We start from the raw sequence: 20,209 nt of genomic DNA, 5'->3' as shown, positions 1-20,209 counted from the left end.
TTGATTCATTCCCTAAGTGGCTGTAACGGCCAAGGCTGGGCCTGGCCAAAGCCAGGAACCAGGAGCTCTTCCCAGGTCTCTGACATGGGTGCAGGGGGCCAAGAACTTTGGCCATCCTCCACTGCTTTCCCAGGTGCATAAGCAAGGAACTATCAGAAGTGAATCAGCTGTGACTCGAACTGGCTTGCCTATGGAATGCCAGCATTGCAGGAGGGAGCTTAACTTGATATGCCACATGCCAGCCCCGACACCAGTATCTTTCTAGAAATGCTCAACACTATGTAGGATTCAGGACACAGGCAGCCTGAGCTCATCCCACTGGGTCATCTACACTCCCTCCTCTCTGCATTACAGGATACCAATCTTGGTCAATGCCTTAGAATGTTAGTGCTCCCTCTTATAGAAAATAAAGGATCCTGGGACTGGCACCGTGGAACATTGAGTTATGCTGTTACCTGCAATGCTGGCATCCTATACTGGAGTGCTGGTTCAAAAAACTGCTCCACTTCTGATGCAGCTCACTGCTAATGAGCCAAGGAAGACAGCAGAAGATGGCCAAAGCACCTGGGCCGCTGTCACCCATGAGAGAGATCCAGATGCAGCTCTGGACTCCTTGTTTTGCCTGGACCAGCACCAGCCATTGCAGCCATTGGTGGAACAAACCAGGAGATTTAAGGGTGCCTTTCAAATAAGTAAGTATTTTTAAAAAGAAAAGAAAGAGCCCTAGATGATAGAGATGTTAGCTGGGACAGGATTTTCTAGATACTTCCTTGTCTGGTGTGTGGCTCACTCTGTTACTCAGCACTGCTTTCTGTCCCCTTATTCTCGTGGTCCCATCCCAAGTTCTTAAGTCTAGGTCAAGGGTTCTCAAAGTTTGGTTTGGGGAACAAAGACCCTACATGTGGACAACCATGCAGACTATTCCTTCTGACCTCTGCCCAGACCATCCTCTAGGGAGTGCAGATATCCAAAGACACCAGATCTCAGGGAAGAGCTAGGACACCAGATAACTCAGGCCAGATAGGACATTTTTCACTGTGTTTGCTTGCTGAGCTTAGAGAGAGGAAGGAAAACATTCAGGACATGGCTCAAAGAAAGGCTTGTTACTGTGGCTGGGGGTGAATGCTCCCCTCCTGCAGATGCTGGCCATGTTTCCAACAGTGAAAGGGGTGGGCCTGGCATACCTTTGAGGGCCTCATTGATGTAACTGCGGAGGTAGTAGATCCTGGTAGTGTCGTTGAGGTACGAGTCTCCCCGATGGGACACCCCGTTCTCTGTTACATAAATCGGAGGGTTGTTGTACTCCTCCTTTATCCAGTTCAGGATCCTCCTGAAGCCAAAAGGTGTCATCTTCAGCCAGTAAGAGCCAGAACCTGGCCAAGAGCGATCTACGATGGAGGCAACTCCCCTGTGAGTTCAAAAACTAAAGATCAGATTTTGTTCTGTGAATCCTAAGGGGGTCTTTACACAAAACAAGACTTAGCCTAGGGGGGCGGAGCCAAGATGGCGGAATAGTGAGGGCGCGCACCGATAGTCCGGGAAAATTTAGTTTAATAAAAGGGGAGTTACGGTAGCCGCAGAAAAAAGAACCAGGAAAAAATTGCACGGGAATCATGAATCGGAGGACCTACTGGGAGAACAAGGTCGCCCACTGCGCGGAAGCCAAGTCGCGGGACCAAGCCGCAGAAGCCCCAGTGCTCCAAGGGGAGTGCATGCCACACAGACAACAGCGGGGAGACTTGGGACGCTCAGGGCTCCGAGTCCACACATCGGCGCTGGAAGGGGAGGTGAGCTCAATAACCCGAGACATTGGTGGGGAAACGGGGGTCAGAATCTAGAGGGGGGCCGGAAAGTGCAGCAAACTCACTACCGGAAAGAAGGAAAAAAAAAAGCTTCAGGGTTTCTCTTCCCCCTAACCTTGCAAAGGTTACAAGGCTGCAAGGCTTGAAGAATTCCCAAGAGACAAAGAGCAGGCCTCCTCTCTGGATTTACATATCAATGGGGGAGAGCTAAGGAACTGAGTTACTACAATTCAGTAGCCAAGGCAACCCAGTGGGAGTCCAGAGGAGCCAAAGACTGGAAGCTAAATACCATCAATTCTGCACAGCCGTGCCCTGCGGTGTTACTTACCCCCTGAATAAATAAAATAAATAAATAAACAAAAAGAGACAGATTTACCACGCATAACCTGAGGGTGTCACCTTTGCACACCCTTAACCAGGAAGAACCAGGCAGAGCTCTCAGGCCTCACCCATCTCAAGCCTCCAAGGCTCCTCCAACAGCAGGCAGTCCACTTAACACGGACACAGTTTAAAAAAAAAAAAAGAAAAAAAAAACGCACAGTGACGCAAGAAGAATTAACTATGCCGAGTAACAAACACAGAAATAGAGGGAGCAAGATCAACGATGACACTATGATGCCTCCAAATAAGCAAAACACCCCAAGCCAAGAGTATGAAGATGATGAGATAGAAGAAATGCAAGATACGGATTTCAAAAAATTTATGATAAGAACATTTAGAAGTTTTCAAAAGCAAATCCTTGTACTACAGAAATCCTTAATGGACAAGATTGAAAATCTCTCTCATGAAAACGAAATTTTAAGGAAGAGTCAAAATGAAACTCAGAAACTAGTAGAACAGGAAAGTGTTATAGTGAAGAGAAATCAAAATGAAATGAAGAGCTCAATAGATCAAATGACAAACACATTAGAAAGCCTTAAAAACAGAATGGGTGAAGCAGAAGAGAGAATATTGGACTTAGAAGATAGAGCACAGGAAAACATACAGTCAAACCAAAGAAAAGAAGAGGAAATTAGAAACCTAAAAAATATTGTTGGGAATCTACAGGATACTATTAAAAAAAACCAACATTCGAGTTCTAGGAGTTCCTGAAGGCATGGAGAGAGAGAAAGGATTGGAAGGCCTTTTTAGTGAGATACTAGCAGAGAACTTTCCAGGTTTGGAGAAGGACAGAGATATCCTAGTACAGGAAGCTCATAGAACCCCCAATAAACATGACCAAAAGAGATCCTCACCACGACACGTGGTAATTAAACTTACCACAGTGAAACATAAAGAAAAGATCCTAAAATGTGCAAGAGAGAAACGTCAGATTACTCTCAGAGGATCTCCAATCAGACTCACAGCTGACTTCTCATCAGAAACCCTACAAGCTAGGAGGGAATGGCGAGACATAGCACAGGTGCTAAGAGAGAAAAATTGCCAGCCCAGAATATTATATCCTGCCAAGCTCTCATTTGTGAATGAAGGTGAAATAAAGACCTTTCATAGCAAACAGAAATTGAAAGACTTTGTGGCCACTCGTCCGGCCCTGCAAAAGATACTTAAAGATGTGCTACACTCAGAAACACAGAAACACGGCCATCAATATGAAAGAAGGGAAAGGAAGAACACCTACCAGTAAAAGAGCATGGGAAGCTCAAAGCATATACTAGAAAATATTTCCGGGAAAATGGCAGGGCAAAGTCACTACATATCAATAGTCACATTGAACATTAATGGTCTGAATTCTTCAGTTAAAAGACACCGTTTGGCTGACTGGCTCACAGAACACAACCCAACTATTTGTTGCCTACAAGAAACACATCTCTCTAACAAAGAGGCATGCAGACTGAAAGTGAAAGGTTGGAAAAAGATATTCCATGCCAACAGAAACCAAAAAAAAGCAGGTGTAGCCATATTAATATCAGACAAAATAAACTTTAATACAAAAACTGTTAAGAGAGACAAAGAGGGACACTATATAATGATTAAGGGTTCAATTCAACAGGAAGATGTAACTATTATAAATGTATATGCACCTAATTACAGGGCACCGGTCTATTTAAAAGATATGTTAAGGGACTTAAAGGGAGATTTAGATTCCAATACAATAGTACTGGGGGACTTCAATACTCCACTCTCAGAAATAGACAGATCATCCGGACAGAAGATCAACAAGGAAATAGCAGATTTAATTGACACTATTGCCCAAATGGATCTAACAGATATCTACAGAACTTTCAACCCTACATCTACAGACTTCACATTCTTCTCAGCAGCGCATGGAACCTTCTCTAGGATTGATCACATACTAGGCCATAAAGCAAGTCTCAGCAAATTTAAAAGAATTAGAATCATACCATGCAGCTTCTCAGACCACAGCGGGATGAAGCTGGAAATTAGCAACTCAGGAAACCCCAGAAAGTATGCAAACACATGGAGACTGAACAACATGCTCCTGAATGAACACTGGGTCATTCAAGAAATCAAAAGAGAAATCAAAAACTTTCTGGAAGCAAATGAAGACAACAACACAACATATTAAAACTTATGGGATACAGCAAAAGCAGTATTGAGAGGCAAATTTATAGCAATAGGTGCCTATATCAAGAAATTGGAAAGGTACCAAATAAATGAGCTTTCAGCACACCTGAAGGACCTAGAAAAACTGCAGCAAACCAAACCCAAATCTAGTAGGAGAAGAGAAATAATTAAAACCAGAGAAGAAATTAACAGGATTGAATCCAAAAAAACATTACAAAAAATCAGCCAAGCGAGAAGCTGGTTTTTTGAAAAAATAAACAAAATTGACACCCCATTGGCCCAACTAACTAAAAAAAGAAGAGAAAAGACCCAAATCAATAAAATCAGAGATGAAAAAGGAAACGTAACAACAGACACCACAGAAATAAAAAGAATCATCAGAAATTACTACAAGGACCTGTATGCCAGCAAACAGGAAAACCTATCAGAAATGGATAGATTCCTGGACACATGCAATCTACCAAAATTGAACCATGAAGACATCAAAAACCTAAATAGACCCATAACTGAAACAGAAATTGAAACAGTAATAAAGGCCCTCCCAACAAAGAAAAGCCCAGGACCAGATGGATTCACTGCTGAATTCTACCAGACATTTAAAGAAGAACTAATCCCATTTCTTCTCAAACTATTCAGAACAATCGAAAAAGAGGGAATCCTCCCAAATTCTTTCTATGAAGCCAGCATCACCTTAATCCCTAAGCCAGAGAAAGATGCAGCACTGAAAGAAAATTACAGACCAATATCCCTGATGAACATAGACGCAAAAATCCTCAATAAAATTCTGGCCAATAGAATACAACAACACATCAGGAAAATCATCCACCCAGACCAAGTGGGATTCATCCCTGGTATGCAGGGATGGTTCAACATTCGCAAATCAATCAATGTGATTCACCACATTAACAGACTGCAGAAGAAAAACCATATGATTATCTCAATTGATGCAGAGAAAGCATTTGATAAAATTCAACACCCTTTCATGATGAAAACTCTAAGCAAATTGGGTATAGAAGGAACATTCCTCAATATAATCAAAGCAATTTATAAAAAACCCACGGCCAGCATCCTATTGAATGGGGAAAAGTTGGAAGCATTTCCACTGAAATCTGGCACCAGGCAGGGATGCCCACTCTCACCACTGCTATTTAACATAGTTCTGGAAGTTTTAGCCAGAGCCATCAGACAAGAAAAAGAAATCAAAGGAATACAAATCAAGAAGGAAGAAGTCAAACTATCCCTCTTTGCAGACGATATGATTCTGTACTTAGAGGATCCAAAGAACTCTACTAAGAGACTATTGGAACTCATAGAGGAGTTTGGCAAAGTGGCAGGATATAAAATCAATGCACAAAAATCAACAGCCTTTGTATACACAAGCAATGCCATGACTGAGAAAGAACTGCTAAGATCAATCCCATTCACAATAGCTACAAAAACAATCAAATACCTTGGAATAAACTTAACCAAGGACGTTAAAGATCTCTACGATGAAAATTACAAAACCTTAAAGAAAGAAATAGAAGAGGATACCAAAAAATGGAAAAATCTTCCATGCTCATGGATTGGAAGAATCAACATCATCAAAATGTCCATTCTCCCAAAAGCAATTTATAGATTCAATGCAATCCCAATCAAGATACCAAAGACATTCTTCGAAGATCTAGAAAAAATGATGCTGAAATTCATATGGAGGCACAAGAGACCTCGAATAGCTAAGGCAATCTTGTACAACAAAAACAAAGCCGGAGGCATCACAATACCAGACTTCAGGACATACTACAGGGCAGTTGTAATCAAAACAGCATGGTACTGGTACAGAAACAGATGGATAGACCAATGGAACAGAATAGAAACACCAGAAATCAACCCAAACATCTACAGCCAACTTATATTTGATCAAGGATCTAAAACTAATTCCTGGAGCAAGGACAGTCTATTCAATAAATGGTGCTGGGAAAACTGGATTTCCACGTGCAGAAGCATGAAGCAAGACCCCTACCTTACACCTTACACAAAAATCCACTCAACGTGGATTAAAGACCTAAATCTACGTCCTGACACCATTAAGTTATTAGAGAACATTGGAGAAACCCTTCAAGATATTGGCACAGGCAAAGAATTTCTGGAAAAGACCCGGGAGGCACAGACAGTCAAAGCCAAAATCAACTATTGGGATTGCATCAAATTGAGAAGTTTCTGTACTGCAAAAGAAACAGTCAGGAGAGTGAAGAGACAACCGACAGAATGGGAAAAAATATTTGCAAACTATGCAACAGATAAAGGGTTAATAACCAGAATCTACAAAGAGATCAAGAAACTCCACAAAAACAAAACCAACAACCCACTTAAGAGATGGGCCAAGGACTTCAATAGACATTTTTCAAAAGAGGAAATCCAAATGGCCAACAGGCACATGAAAAAATGTTCAAGGTCACTAGCAATCAGGGAAATGCAAATCAAAACCACAATGAGGTTTCACCTCACCCCGGTTAGAATGGCTCACATACAGAAATCTACCAACAACAGATGCTGGCGAGGATGTGGGGAAAAAGGGACACTAACCCACTGTTGGTGGGAATGCAAACTGGTTAAGCCACTATGGAAGACAGTCTGGAGATTCCTCAGAAACCTGAATATAACCCTACCGTTCGACCCAGCCATCCCACTCCTTGGAATTTACCCAAAGGAGTTTAAATTGATAAAGAAAAAAGCAGTCTGCACCCTAATGTTTATTGCAGCACAATTCACAATAGCCAAGACCTGGAACCAACCTAAATGCCCATCAATGGTAGACTGGATAAAGAAATTATGGGATATGTATTCTTTAGAGTACTATACCGCAGTAAGAAACAACGAAATCCAGTCATTTGCAACAAAATGGAGGAATCTGGAACACATCATGCTGAGTGAAGTAAGCCAGTCCCAAAGGGACAAATACCATATGTTCTCCCTGATTGGTGACAACTGACTCAACACCAAAAAGGAAACCTCCTGAAGTGAAATGGACACTATGAGAAATGGTGACTTGATCAGCATAGCCCTGACTGCTAATGGACAACTTAATACATTATCCCTCATAGTATTTTTTTTGTCTGTTCTACTTAATATGACTGGTTTAATTCTGTAATTATCACACAGTTATTCTTAAGTGTTGAAAATTAACTGAAATGTGATCCCTGTTAAACATAAGAGTGGGAATAAGAGAGGGAAGAGATGTATAATTTGGGGCATGCTCGGGCTGACTTGCCCCAATTGGTAGAGTTGGAAACATACCAGGGGATTCCAATTCAATCCCATCAAGGTGGCATGTGCCAATGCCATCTCACTATCCCAAGTGATCAATTTCTGTTCACAATTGATCATAATGAAAGGACTAAGAGTCAAAGGGAGCACATAAACAAGTCTAGTATCTGCTAACACCAACCGATAGAATAAATAAAGGGGAGAGTGATCCAACATGGGAAGTGAGATACTCAGCAGACTCATAGAATGGCGGATATCCGAAATAGCACTCTGGCCTCAGAATCAGCCCTAAAGGCACTCGGATCTGGCTGAAAAGCCCATGAGAGTATTTCAGGCATGGAAAGCCAAGACACTCTGGCAAAAAGATCTCTGTGAGTGAGATCCCAGTGGAAAGAACAGGTCTTCAAAGAGGGAGGTGCCTTTCTCTGAAGGGAGGAGAGAACCTCCACTTTGACTATGACCGTGTCTAAACAAGATAAGAGTCGGAGAACTCAAGGGGCTTCCATAGCCTTGGAAACTCATAACTGGTGCATAGGGAGATTACTGATGCCATAAACAGGAGTGTCAATTGGTAAAGTCAACAACAGGAGTCACTGTGCACTTACTCCTCATGTAGGATCTCTGTCCTTAACGTGCTGTGTACACTGAGGCTTAATGCTATAACGAGTACTCAAACAGTATATTTCACTTTGTGTTTCTATGGGGGTGCAAACGATTGAAATCTTTACTTAATGTACACTAAACTGATCTTCTGTAAAAAAAAAAAAAAAAAGAAATTATCAATTCCCAACTTGACTCTCACTGGGATTAAACATGACAATAGGTCTGATCTGATTTCATCATCATTTAAAAAAATCATCTATTATTTTTCACTTTATGTTTCTGTGTGGGAGCAAACTGTTGAAATACTTACTTAAGGTATACTAAGCTGACCTTCTGTATATTAAGATAATCGAAAATGAATCTTGATGTGAATGGAAGGGGAGAGGGAGTGGGAAAGGGGAGGGTTTTGGGTGGGAGGGACGGTATGGGGGGGGAAGCCATTGTAACACATGAGTCGTACTTTGGAAATTTATATTCATTAAATAAAAGATAAAAAAAAAAAGACTTAGCCTAGGAAAAGCCTGAGGTTTTGTCATACAAATGCCAGAACAATCAAATTGCCTCAGATTCTCCTCTTTTTACTTCGGGTTGCCCCCCTCAATACTGCTGTAATGCTGGAAAGCCCAGGAAGCTCTCTGTTCTGTTCTGTCTCTGGACAGGAGTGGTCTTGTTTGTGGGACTGAGCCCTGCACGGGCTCCCCGTTGACAGGTGACATTCAACACCAGATGTGAATGACTGTGGGTGTCCCAGGCTCCAGTCCTCCAGGGAATGCTGTGTCCTCAGAGAAGTAGCTTCCCTGAGCCACCTGTCAGTACCCCACACAGGTCACAAGAAGGGCCCTCATGTGTGTGGTAAGCAGGAGCGGACAGGTGGGGACCTTCAACTGTCTGAGACCTTGGCCTATCCTTCCAGTAATAGACAAGGAGAGAACAGCTTATGCCACAGGAATGCATGCCGGGCAGGATGTGCAAAAATGACGTCCCAAGAGTCCTACAGTCCAAATAAGGAGCAGCCGTTATACGTCTTAGCTCCTAATCCCTCAGGAAAACATGTTACTGGTACCCAAATTCATCATACTCAGCTGACCTGAACAAGGGCCATTCGTGAGCTCACACAGGGGTTACTGGGGAGAGAGTCACAGGCCAGAGGAGGCACCAAGAGTCAGGTGGGGGAAAAGATACAGAACAAACAAGGGTGCTCTGGAGTTTCCCCAGTCTCTCAGCGAGTCACAGTGCAGTGGAGGTGTAGGGGGATGTAGGGCCTTGTTTTCAAAGAAAGAATATGGACAGATTCAGCACTACTGATGTAGAAAGATGCTTGTGAGAAATGGAACAAAACATATATACATGGAATCTTTTTATAAAAAAATTTGTTGTATATTTTCATTTTATGTATAAGTCAGAGAGACAGAGGTAGAGACAGAGAGAGATCTTCTATCTACTGGTTCCCTCCCCAGTGCTCACAACAACACACAGTACTGGACCAGGCCAAAGCCAGAAGCCCAGAAAATCCAGATCTCCCATGAGAGTGGAAGGACTCAGGTATTTGAAACATCACCTGCTGCCTCCCAGGGTGCACAGTAGTAAGAAGCTGGATCAGAAGCAGAGAAGCTGTGACTTGAACCAGGCACTGGAATATGGGATGCAGGCCTCCTGAGCAGTGTCTTTACCATTACTCCAAATGCTTGCTGCATTCCTGTTTTCTGATGCGTCAGTCATGAACATATATTATTTGTGTAGCACAAAAATAATCATATGACCTTTTCTTAACGCATTATGTCCATTCATTCTCTATATAGGACACCTATAGACTTAAATTGAGCAGTAAATAGACCACAAATGGTAATTTTGAAATAATTATTACATTGTTGAAAAATCTGCAGAATCAGGGCCTGCACTGTGGCGCAGCTGGTTAAGCCACCACCTGCCATGCTGGCATCGCATATGGGCATTGGTTTGTGTCCTGACTCTTAGACTTCTAATCCAGCTCTCTGCTAATATGCTTAGGAAAGCTGTGGAATATGGCCCAAGTGCTTGGGTCTCTGTACCCATATGGGAGACCTGGATGAAGCTGCTGTCTTTGGCATGGTCCATCCCTGGCTGTTCAAGCCACTTGGGGAATGAACCTTTGCATGGGAGATATTCTCTCTCTCCCTCTCCCTCTCTAACTCTTCCTCTCAAATAAAATCAATAAATCTTTTTAAAAAAATTTGCAGAACTGAAAACCTGGGACTTAATGGGTTAAAAAAGAAAGAAGGAATGGCCTGTGTTGTGGGGCAGTGTGTTAGGCAGCTGGCATCCATTCCATACTTGGTGCTATTTCAAGTCCCGGATGCTCTGCTTCTGATCCAGCTCCCTGCTATAGACCTAAGAAAGCAACGGAAGATGGCCCATGTACTTGGGCCATTACTGCCTACATGGTAGACCAGGATGGAGTTCCAGGCTGCTGGCTTTGGCCTGGACCAACACTAGCTATTGTAGCCATTTGGGGAGTGAGCCAGTGGGTATAGTTCTCTCTCTCTCTCTCTCTCTCTCTCTCTCTCTCTCTGTCACTCTGCTTTTCAAATGAGTAAAACATTTTTTTAAAAAGAAAAAAAAACTTATTTTGACTAAAATACATCTGAAAATTCAAGAAAATTTGGCAAAAAAAAAAAAAAAGGAAAGTCCTGGAAAGAAAAATGTTTTTTCAAGATTTTATTTATTTATTTGAGAGGTAGAGTTACAGACAGAAAGAGGGAGAGACAGAGAGGGTTCTTCCATCTGCTGGTTCACTCCCCAAATGGCTGCAATGGCTAAAGCTGGGAGGATCTGAAGTCAGGAGCCACGAGCTTCTTCCAGGTCTCCCATGTGAGTGCAGGGGCCCAAGCACTTGGACCATCTTCTGCTGTTTTCCCAGGCCATAGCAGAGAGCTGGGTCAGAAAAAGGGCAGCCAGAACACAAACCGATGCCTATACGGGATGCCAGCATCACAGGTGGAGGCTTAGTCTACTATATCACAGCGCTGGCCCCAGAGAAATGTTTTTCTTGAAAATACGTTTTAAAAACCAAGCACACTTGGGGCCAGTGTGTGGTAAAGCCACTGCCTGCAACAACGACATCTCATATGGGTGTTGGTTTGAAATACGGCCGCTCCACTTCTAATATAATTCCTTGATAATGCACCTAGGAAAGCAGGATAAGATGGCCCAAGTGCTTTGGCCCCTGCCACACACATGGGAGACCTGGAAGAAGCTCCAGGCTCCTGGTTTCAGCCTGGCCCAGTCCTGGTCCTTCCGAAGAACCAGCATATGGAAGATTCTCCTCCCACGCACCCACCTTGTATGTGTGTATGTGTGTCTTCCTTTGAAATAAATATATCTTTAACAAAATAAAACAACAACAACTCCCATTAAGCACATGTGCCTTAATGGGAGGCTCCTGGAAACTCTGGCATTGTCTCTTGGTCAGGTTCTTCGACATTTCAACTGTGATATCAGCTTGCAAGAGCTTTAAGCCCTTTTTTGTGCAGGCTTCTGTATAAAAGTTGGACTAAGAGGCACCTTCCTGCAGTTTTCAAAGTTTGCTCCAGGTACCCTGTGGGCAGACTTACCTGTCTGCATCAACAGTGGACATGATGGAGGGATAGTTGAAGTTGTACGCCAAGACAGTGGTATAGTGATTGAACCCAAAAAAGTCATAGGTGCCATTGATCCTCCTCTTCTCACTCTCTGTGAACTCTGGGAGCCTGGGCAGAAAGAGCCAATAAGGTGAGGGCTTCAGGAAGAATCATACTTTGAAGAGATAATGTCATGAGCAGGGTGGTAGAGATGCTGGAGGCCACATGGGGAAACAGGAGGAGCCTTTCAGGTGGTGCAGGTAGAGCCTAAGACTCCTCCCACTGGTGTGATAGCTTCTCTTCCGGGGCCAGCGTTACGGCACAATGGGTTAAACCACCCCATGAAATGCTGGCATCCCATATGGGTGCTGGTTTAAGTTCCAACTGCTCCATTTCAGATCTGCCTCCCTGCTAATGTGCCTGGGAAAGCAGCAGAAGATGGTCCAAGTGCTTGGGCCCCTGCACCCAGGAGGGAGACCAGATGAAACTCCTAGCTCATGGCTTTGGCCTGGTCCAGACCCAGTTGTTGCAACCATTTGGGGAGTGAATCAGCAGATGGAAGATCTCTCTCTCTCTCTCTCTCTCACACACACACACACACACTTTATATTTCTTTCAAACACTAACATGTAAAAATTCTGATACTTAGCATCTATGAAGTATTTCGAAAACCACAAGCATGTCTGAGACTGCTCCTTTACATTCATAAAGTTATAATTTGAATTTCCGCATTCTGCCACTGAAGCTGTTGATGGTCTGGGAGAAGTCTGCCACTGCTAATGAAGGAAGTTTTTGAAGATTGAGTATTTGATGCTTGGACTCTTGTGCTCTCATGATTTTACTGAGCTTTGTTTTCTTAACACATGAGGGCAGTATGCCCGTGTACTCTGAGTGAGGAGACTTTTCTCTAAACTTGCCTAATGTGCACTTCAGCCAAATCCTGTGACACACGTGCTGACAGGGAGACCCTGGTACTTCTGGCATAGACGGTGCCAGGAGTCACCAAGTTCAGGCCTCTGACACCTTCATCTTGACCCTTCTGCTACCATCAACCTCGAGGATCAAAGCCTTCCCTCCCTTTTCAGAAATGAAAAGCTGGAAGGAAACTAAAGCCCACGTGCTCAAGCGCTCCCTCCTCTGTCAGGAGCCAGCAGTGGCTCCTCGGGGCCTGGGGCCCAACAGCCCGCTACCAGGTGCCCAGGCCCCTCCCTGCAGCTGGGCAGCTGGCCCCACTCTTAGCTACACACATCCCACTCACTGTTAGTGACCTCCAGGCTGCACTCATATCCCACCCCTCGGGTGCGATGAACGCTAGCAAATCCTGTTCCTTGTCAAGACTCAGGTCAACGGATATTCTGTTTAATCCACAAAGACTCCTGGGTCTACTGAGCACTCCCTGGTCCCACCTTGATGAATGGGGGAATGGGATTCTGTAGAGCCCTGTCTTCTTAGTGGGCCTGTCAGCAACCTGAAGGAGCCAGACTTGGAATCCTGTCTTCACATCAGTGGACCCCACGGGCCTGGCTCTAACACAGCACTGGTGGGGACTCAGCACAGTTGTGAGGACAAGTAGGCTCACTGGCTTTCTAGAGACCAGAGCTGGCACATCAAGCCTTAGGCACAGCCTGCTTTCAGCTAGATTTGCCCTAATCAGGCCAAGATGCGGTATAATGTAGACACTGGGTTTTCAATCCTCATTAGTGGACTTTATGGAGGAAGACTCAGAGCTTATGTTAGAAATTCATACTTCGGGGCTGGTGCTGTGGCATATTAGGTTAAACCTCTGCCTGCAGACCTGGTATCCCATATAGACGCCTGTTTGAGTCCTGGCTGTTCTACTTCCAATCCAGCTTTCTACTAATGACCTGGGAAGATGGTGGAAGATAGCCCAAGTACTTGGGCCCCTGTACCCATGTGGGAGACCAGGAAGAAGCTCCTGGATCCTGGCTTTGTATTAGCCAAACTCTGGCCATTGCAGACAATTGGGGAGAAAACCAGTGGATGGAAGATCTCTCTGTCTCTCCCTTCTCTGTCTTTAACTCTGCCTCTCAAATACATAAACAGGCTGGTGCCATGGCTCAATAGGCCAATGCTCTGCCTGTGGCGCCGGTGCTGGCACTCCGGGTTCTAGTCCCAGTCGGGGCGCCAGATCCCATATGGGATACCCGGTTGCCCCTCTTCCAGTCCAGCTCTCTGCTGTGGCCCGGGAGTGCAGTGGAGGATGGCCCAAGTGCTTGGGCCCTGCACCTGCATGGGAGACCAGGAGGAAGCACCTGGCTCCTGGCTTTGGATCAGCATGGTGTGCCAGCTGCAGCGCATCGACCACAGCGGCCATTGGGGGGGTGGGTGGGGGTGAACCAACGGAAAAGGAAGACCTTTCTCTCTGTCTCTCTCTCTCTCTCTCTCACTGTCCACTCTGCCTGTCAAGAAAAAAAAAAAACATAAATAAGCATTTTTTAAAAAGAAAGAAATTCATACTTTGTGAATGCCTTTTGCGCCCCCATACTTAGAATCACATGGGCAACTTCTGGAGCTGTGAATGTTCCCCCAAGGCCAGGGACTTTTCCTGCTCTATGTACCTACACTTCCTCAAACCACACTTCCATTGTCATAGATGATAAAGCCAGAGCGTGAGCCCCAGAGGGAAATCCCAGCTGCATCACTTGCTAGCTAGATGCTCTTGCACAGGAATTTCTGCCTCAGTTTCTTTAAATAAAAATGAGAGCATCAGTGGAAGACTGACAAATGTAAACTGACAATGTTGCCAACACTTCTAGCACAGGAGAGCCCGGAGGGTCAGGAAAAGGGGCGTGCTTTGATGAAAAACCACGCCCCCTGCAGTGGAATGATGAAAAGCACATGCCTGGCAATCCCTGGCTGCTCCCTGGATTCCCTGATGAGGGGTGAAACAGCACAGAATGTGCTGGGGAAATGGTCCTGGAGTGAGGTAGTGAGGCTGCTAAGAGGTGGGTGCTCCTGGGACAGATCTCCTGGCTGTCCTGAAGCAAGGTAACAGTAGTACCAGCTGTCTGTTGTCAAGCCCCTAGGAGAGCCAGGTGCTGCACTGAGTGCACACATACATGATCATGTTTAACTTCCCAGCAAGCACAGACACGCCCCCTGGCCCAACACCCACGCTTGCACCACCTGGTCTCAAAACCTTACCGAGACTCGTTGAGACCTGCGGCCAAGCTCCTCTCACGGATCTGTGTCTTCATCACCTCGTTGTAGTCCCCGTTCTTGAAAATGGGGTGTGCAAACCAGCCTCCCATAAACTGCAGGATGGGGAGAGAGCAGTCAGCCTCGGCATTACAGGGGAGCCCCCAGCAGATCGCGACGACTCTGTTCAGCAGTCGCCGGCTTCACAACTTCCCCTCCTTTCTCCCTGGCTCTGAAACTTGAACTCTGCTCTTCTCCATGGCCTGTGCAAGCTGCAGCTCAAGTGCCAGCAGGCCTCACCACCTGCATCTGTTCGTAAAGCTGCCACCTCACTGAGAGCTGTGCCTGGCCTCAGTGATCTCAGCTGGGAGTGAGAGGAACAGAATTCAGCACTGGCCCTGGCACCCGCCAGTCTTCCTGGCCACTCTAGAAAGGTCCTCCAGAAGCAGAGGACCAGACTGGAAGCTTCCAGGCCCCAGATCTGCTGTCTTACCAGAGACACTGAACCAACAACCTGGTCCTTCCTCATCACAGTGCCTAGGGGTCAACCAGAGCTTTCAGGACAGGGCTGAACTGCAAGGATTTCCTGGCTGCCCAGGCAAAGGGTAACCCTTCAGTGGCTTTGGGTTCATAGCTCCTAAATGCAGAACTTCTTTTCCTTATTGTGGGGTACACAGAACCCAAACACTACCAGGGAGGCTTCTCCCGTGTCTCTAGATCCTCCCCTTCCCTGTGGCTGATAGCCGGAATGAGGGGGGAGAGTAGCCTTTCACTCACAGGCTGCAATAAGCACACACTCCCTGATACAAAAGGTTTAAGTGCACTTCAAGGTAAGTGTTGCCAACTCGGATCCTTCTGCAGAAGCAGATTCTAATAGGAATCATGTCTGTCATGGTCCTGGGCTGTAGCGTCACAGTTTACCAGTCAGGGGCTCAATCTAATACAGCACAGCCTGACAACTCCTGAGTTCTGGGGCTTGATTTCAGGGAGAAATAGGATTGCTCTAATTTACCATTTCTGTGAGCGTGAAAGGAGGGATGCATTCATTTTGTTCCATCCAACCCATCCCACAACTGACTAGCAAACCAGAACAGTAAGTTCTTATTACATTTATTACACTAATTTGTTGAGATTCTGGGAAGAGTTTGGCAAAGCAAAGCTCTAGGAATTCCCCTGAGAGGGTCATAGTGCCACAGCATGCAGACTCCATGGGAGAATCAATGGCACAAAGCAGTCTGGCAATGAGAGACACTTGCCTTTCTCTCCTGATGCTGAAAACATGGGAGAGGATGCCTTGCTACCCCTGCAGCTGTGCGGTGAAAGAGGCCATGTAGGCACCTGCTCACTACTAGTGTCTCTATTTCCAGGGGCAAAATTCCACAACCAAAAGATGTGTGTCCTCATTTTAAACTCATGGAATTGACAAATTAGGGGAACTAATATATATCACAGAATCTCAAGCCTGGTTTAATGGAGCCTTAGGCTGGAGCAAATAAAGTTAGATGATGACACCTAGAGGTACACTGTGACACTGCAGTCTAGCTCCATTAGGTAAGTAATCAAAACAGATTGAAGGGTAGGAATCTCTGTTACTTAGCTTCAAACAAATGTTATATCCAGTAAGGAATATATATAATATATATGTTGTATATATATAACATACATATTCCTTACTGGATATATATATTATATATTATATATATATATTTGATATATATTCTTTTAAGACTGAAAAGTACAGTTCAATTCACAATAGCTAACATATGGAATCAACCCAAATGTCCATCAACTGAAGAGTAGATAAAGAAATTATGGGATATGTACACTATAGAATCCTACAAAGTGGTAAAAAATAAAAAATCCTGTCATTTGCAATGAATGGACGAAACTGGAAAACATTATATTTAATGAAATAACCCAGTCCCAAGTGGACAAATACCATATATTCTCCCTGATCTGTAGTAACTAATAGAGTACTTAAAAGGTAACCTATAGCTGGCGCCACAGCTCACTATGCTAATCCTCCGCCTTGCGGCACCGGCACACCGGGTTCTAGTCCCGGTCGGGGCGCCGGATTCTGTCCCGGTTGCCCCTCTTCCAGGCCAGTTCTCTGCTATGGCCCAGGAGTGCAGAGGAGGATGGCCCAAGTGCTTGGGCCCTGCACCCCATGGGAGACCAGGATAAGTACCTGGCTCCTGCCATCGGATCAGCGCAGTACGCCGGCCGCCGTGCGCCAGCGGCAGCCATTGGAGGGTGAACCAATGGCAAAGGAAGACCTTTCTCTCTGTCTCTCTCTCTCACTGTCCACTCTGCCTGTCAAAAAAAAAAAAAAAAGGTAACCTATACCTATAGAGCTGAAATTGACACTTGGAGATGCAATGACTTTGAACAGCCTTTGTCTCAATTGTTGAAAAACAGTTTTTCCAATTCAATCCCATCAAGGTGGCATGTGCCAATGCCATCTCACTATTCCAAGTGATCAATTTCAGTTCACAATTGATCATAATGAAAGGACTAAGAGTCAAAGGGAGCACATAAACAAGTCTAGTACCTGCTAACACTAACCGATAGAATAAATAAAGGGGAGAGTGATCCAACATGGGAAGTGAGATACTCAGCAGACTCATAGAATGGCAGATGTCCTAAATAGCACTCTGGCCTCAGAATCAGCCCTAAAGGCACTCGGATCTGGCTGAAAAGCCCATGAGAGTATTTCAGGCATGGAAAGCCAAGACACTCTGGCAAAAGATCTCTGTGAGTGAGATCCCAGTGGAAAGAACAGGTCTTCAAAGAAGGAGGTACCTTTCTCTGAAGGGAGGAGAGAACCTCCACTTTGACTATGACCGTGTCTAAACAAGATAAGAATCAGAGAACTCAGAGGGCTTCCATAGCCTTGGAAACTCATGACTGGAGCATGGGGAGACTACTGATGCCATAGACAGGAGTGTCAATTGGTAAAGTCAACAACAGGAATCACTGTGCACTTACTCCTCATGTAGGATCTCTGTCCTTAATGTGCTGTGTATTGAGATTTAATGCTATAACGAGTACTCAAACAATATATTTCACTTTGTGTTTCTATGGGGGTGCAAACTGTTGAAATCTTTACTTAATGTATATTAAACTGATCCTCTGTAAAAAAAAAAAAAAAAAGAAAGAAATTATCAACTCCAACTTGACTCTCACTGGGATTAAACATGACAATAGGTCTGATCTGATTTCATCATCATTTAAAAAAAATCATCTATTATTTTTCACTTTATGTTTCTGTGTGGGAGCAAACTGTTGAAATCCTTACTTAATGTATACTAAGCTGATCTTCTGTATATTAAGATAATCGAAAATGAATCTTGATGTGAATGGAAGGGGAGAGGGAGTGGGAAAGGGGAGGGTAGTGGGTGGGAGGGACGGTATGTGGGGGAAGCCATTGTAATGCATAAATCGTACTTTGGAAATTTATATTCATTAAATAAAAGTAAAAAAAAAACAGTTTTTCTTCATACTATTTGTTACCTAGTATAGAGTTAATCTTACATGTATAAAGTTAATTGAAAATAAACCTTTGTAAAAAAAAATAAGAATTGGAATAAGAGAGGGAGGAAGGGTGGGAGTACAGGTGGGAATGCGGGTTAGAAAGTATCACTATGGGCCGGCGCCGTGGCTCAATAGGCTAATCCTCCACCTTGCGGCGCCGGCACACCGGGTTCTAGTCCCGGTCGGGGCGCCGGATTCTGTCCCGGTTGCCCCTCTTCCAGGCCAGCTCTCTGCTATGGCCAGGGAGTGCAGTGGAGGATGGCCCAGGTGCTTGGGCCCTGCACCCCATGGGAGACCAGGAAAAGCACCTGGATCCTGGCTCCTGCCATTGGATCAGCGCGGTGCGCCGGCTGCAGCGGCGGCCATTGGAGGGTGAACCAACGGCAAAGGAAGACCTTTCTCTCTGTCTCTCTCTCTCACTGTCCACTCTGCCTGTCAAAAATAAAAAAAAAAAAAATAATAAAAAAAAAAAAAAAAAAAAAAAAGAAAGTATCACTATGATCCTAATGTTGTATTTTTCCCCCAAAAGAAACCTTTTATTTAAGGACTGTAAACCTCATGCATTTCGTAAGACCCACTTCAGGGATACAGTGATTCTTCCCACCATAACCGTCCTCCCACCCACTCTCCCATCCCTCCACTTCCTCCCTCCCCCATTCCCACTCAGATCCATTTTTTATTCCCTAATGTTGTATTTATGAAATACATGAGGTTTGCATACCTTAAATAAAAAGTTTCTGGGAGAAAATTAAAAATGGTAATTCTACTGAATTAAACTATTGAGAAAAATAATATATATTTTACTTATAAAAAGGTTTAATATTTCTAAAAAAAAAAAAAAGGTTTTCAGACCCCAGTGCCTATGCATCAGGATATGCCTCAAACATATTTAGTAGGCCTTAAGAGTGCATAGATTCTTCATACAGATCAAAATTAATATTCTGAAGGTTAAAAATAGCACAATGTCCTGAAAACCAATAAAAAGTGTATTTTAATTACTATCAAACTGAGCCAAAGAATGGCATTTATTTCAAAGTGTTGAATGAGTTGCACTAATCAAAACTAGAAAGAATCACGTTGATAGTATCTTTCATTTTTAAGGTCCTGTCCTTGTGTCCATCAGATCTGGTATGATAAATAAAATACTATCCATTTCTTATTTTTGTAAAAAAAAAAACTGAAAAGAAAACCCAACCCAAAGAATTTGCTCCTTGCATTACAACAAACCTGTAATGTGGCTACAGCCTTTCTGGTTTACAGAAGAAAAATCAAGGTATTGTGATTTTCCCAAGCTCACAAAAATCACAGAATCCTAAATATTTGATTCTCAATATAATTCTAACTCCATTAGATGAAGAAAGGTGAGGAAAATGGACAAGAGTAAGAATAGGCACAAAGGAAAACCAGACCTGAACATATCTCTTGGCTGCCTCCACGTCCTCTTGGTTGGAGGGGTCTCTGGGCTCAGCCCAGTCACTGCTGATGGTGATGGAAATCACACCTCCTTGGCTGGCCCGGTACACGTCATTGTACAGATGCCAGGCCTCAGCGTGAGCCTTTATTAAGTTGTGGCCAACAATGTAGGGAGCAGTGCCAGGCCTAAAGTAGATCCCTGGAAACACACACATGGATATCAACAGACAGTGCATAGGGACAAGTGTTACAGTTCCCTGCCCCAGAGGCACCTTCTCGTGGGAGGATGAGTGCAGGTTTTGGCATTGGGGAGAGTAGAATTGAAATCCT

At 44.3% G+C, this 20,209-nt stretch overlaps 1 protein-coding gene across 1 annotated transcript in view; it reads right to left on the bottom strand.

Annotated features, from left to right (window-relative positions):
* LPH (lactase phlorizin hydrolase) overlaps nt 1-20,209 on the bottom strand; it is a 73,813-nt gene that overhangs the window by 1,775 nt on the left and 51,829 nt on the right. The window contains 4 exon segments of the mRNA NM_001101689.1: nt 1,185-1,408; nt 11,768-11,902; nt 14,939-15,048; nt 19,876-20,078. Of these exon segments, the coding sequence (NP_001095159.1) occupies nt 1,185-1,408; nt 11,768-11,902; nt 14,939-15,048; nt 19,876-20,078 (672 nt within the window).

This window comes from Oryctolagus cuniculus, chromosome 3, assembly GCF_051225735.1.
Source record: "Oryctolagus cuniculus isolate XC-2025 breed Fujian yellow rabbit chromosome 3, ASM5122573v1, whole genome shotgun sequence".
In the NCBI taxonomy this organism is placed as follows: Eukaryota; Metazoa; Chordata; class Mammalia; order Lagomorpha; family Leporidae; genus Oryctolagus; species Oryctolagus cuniculus.
The sequence above is the reverse complement of the archived record's forward strand: the minus strand, read 5'-3'. Positions and strand labels throughout refer to the sequence as shown.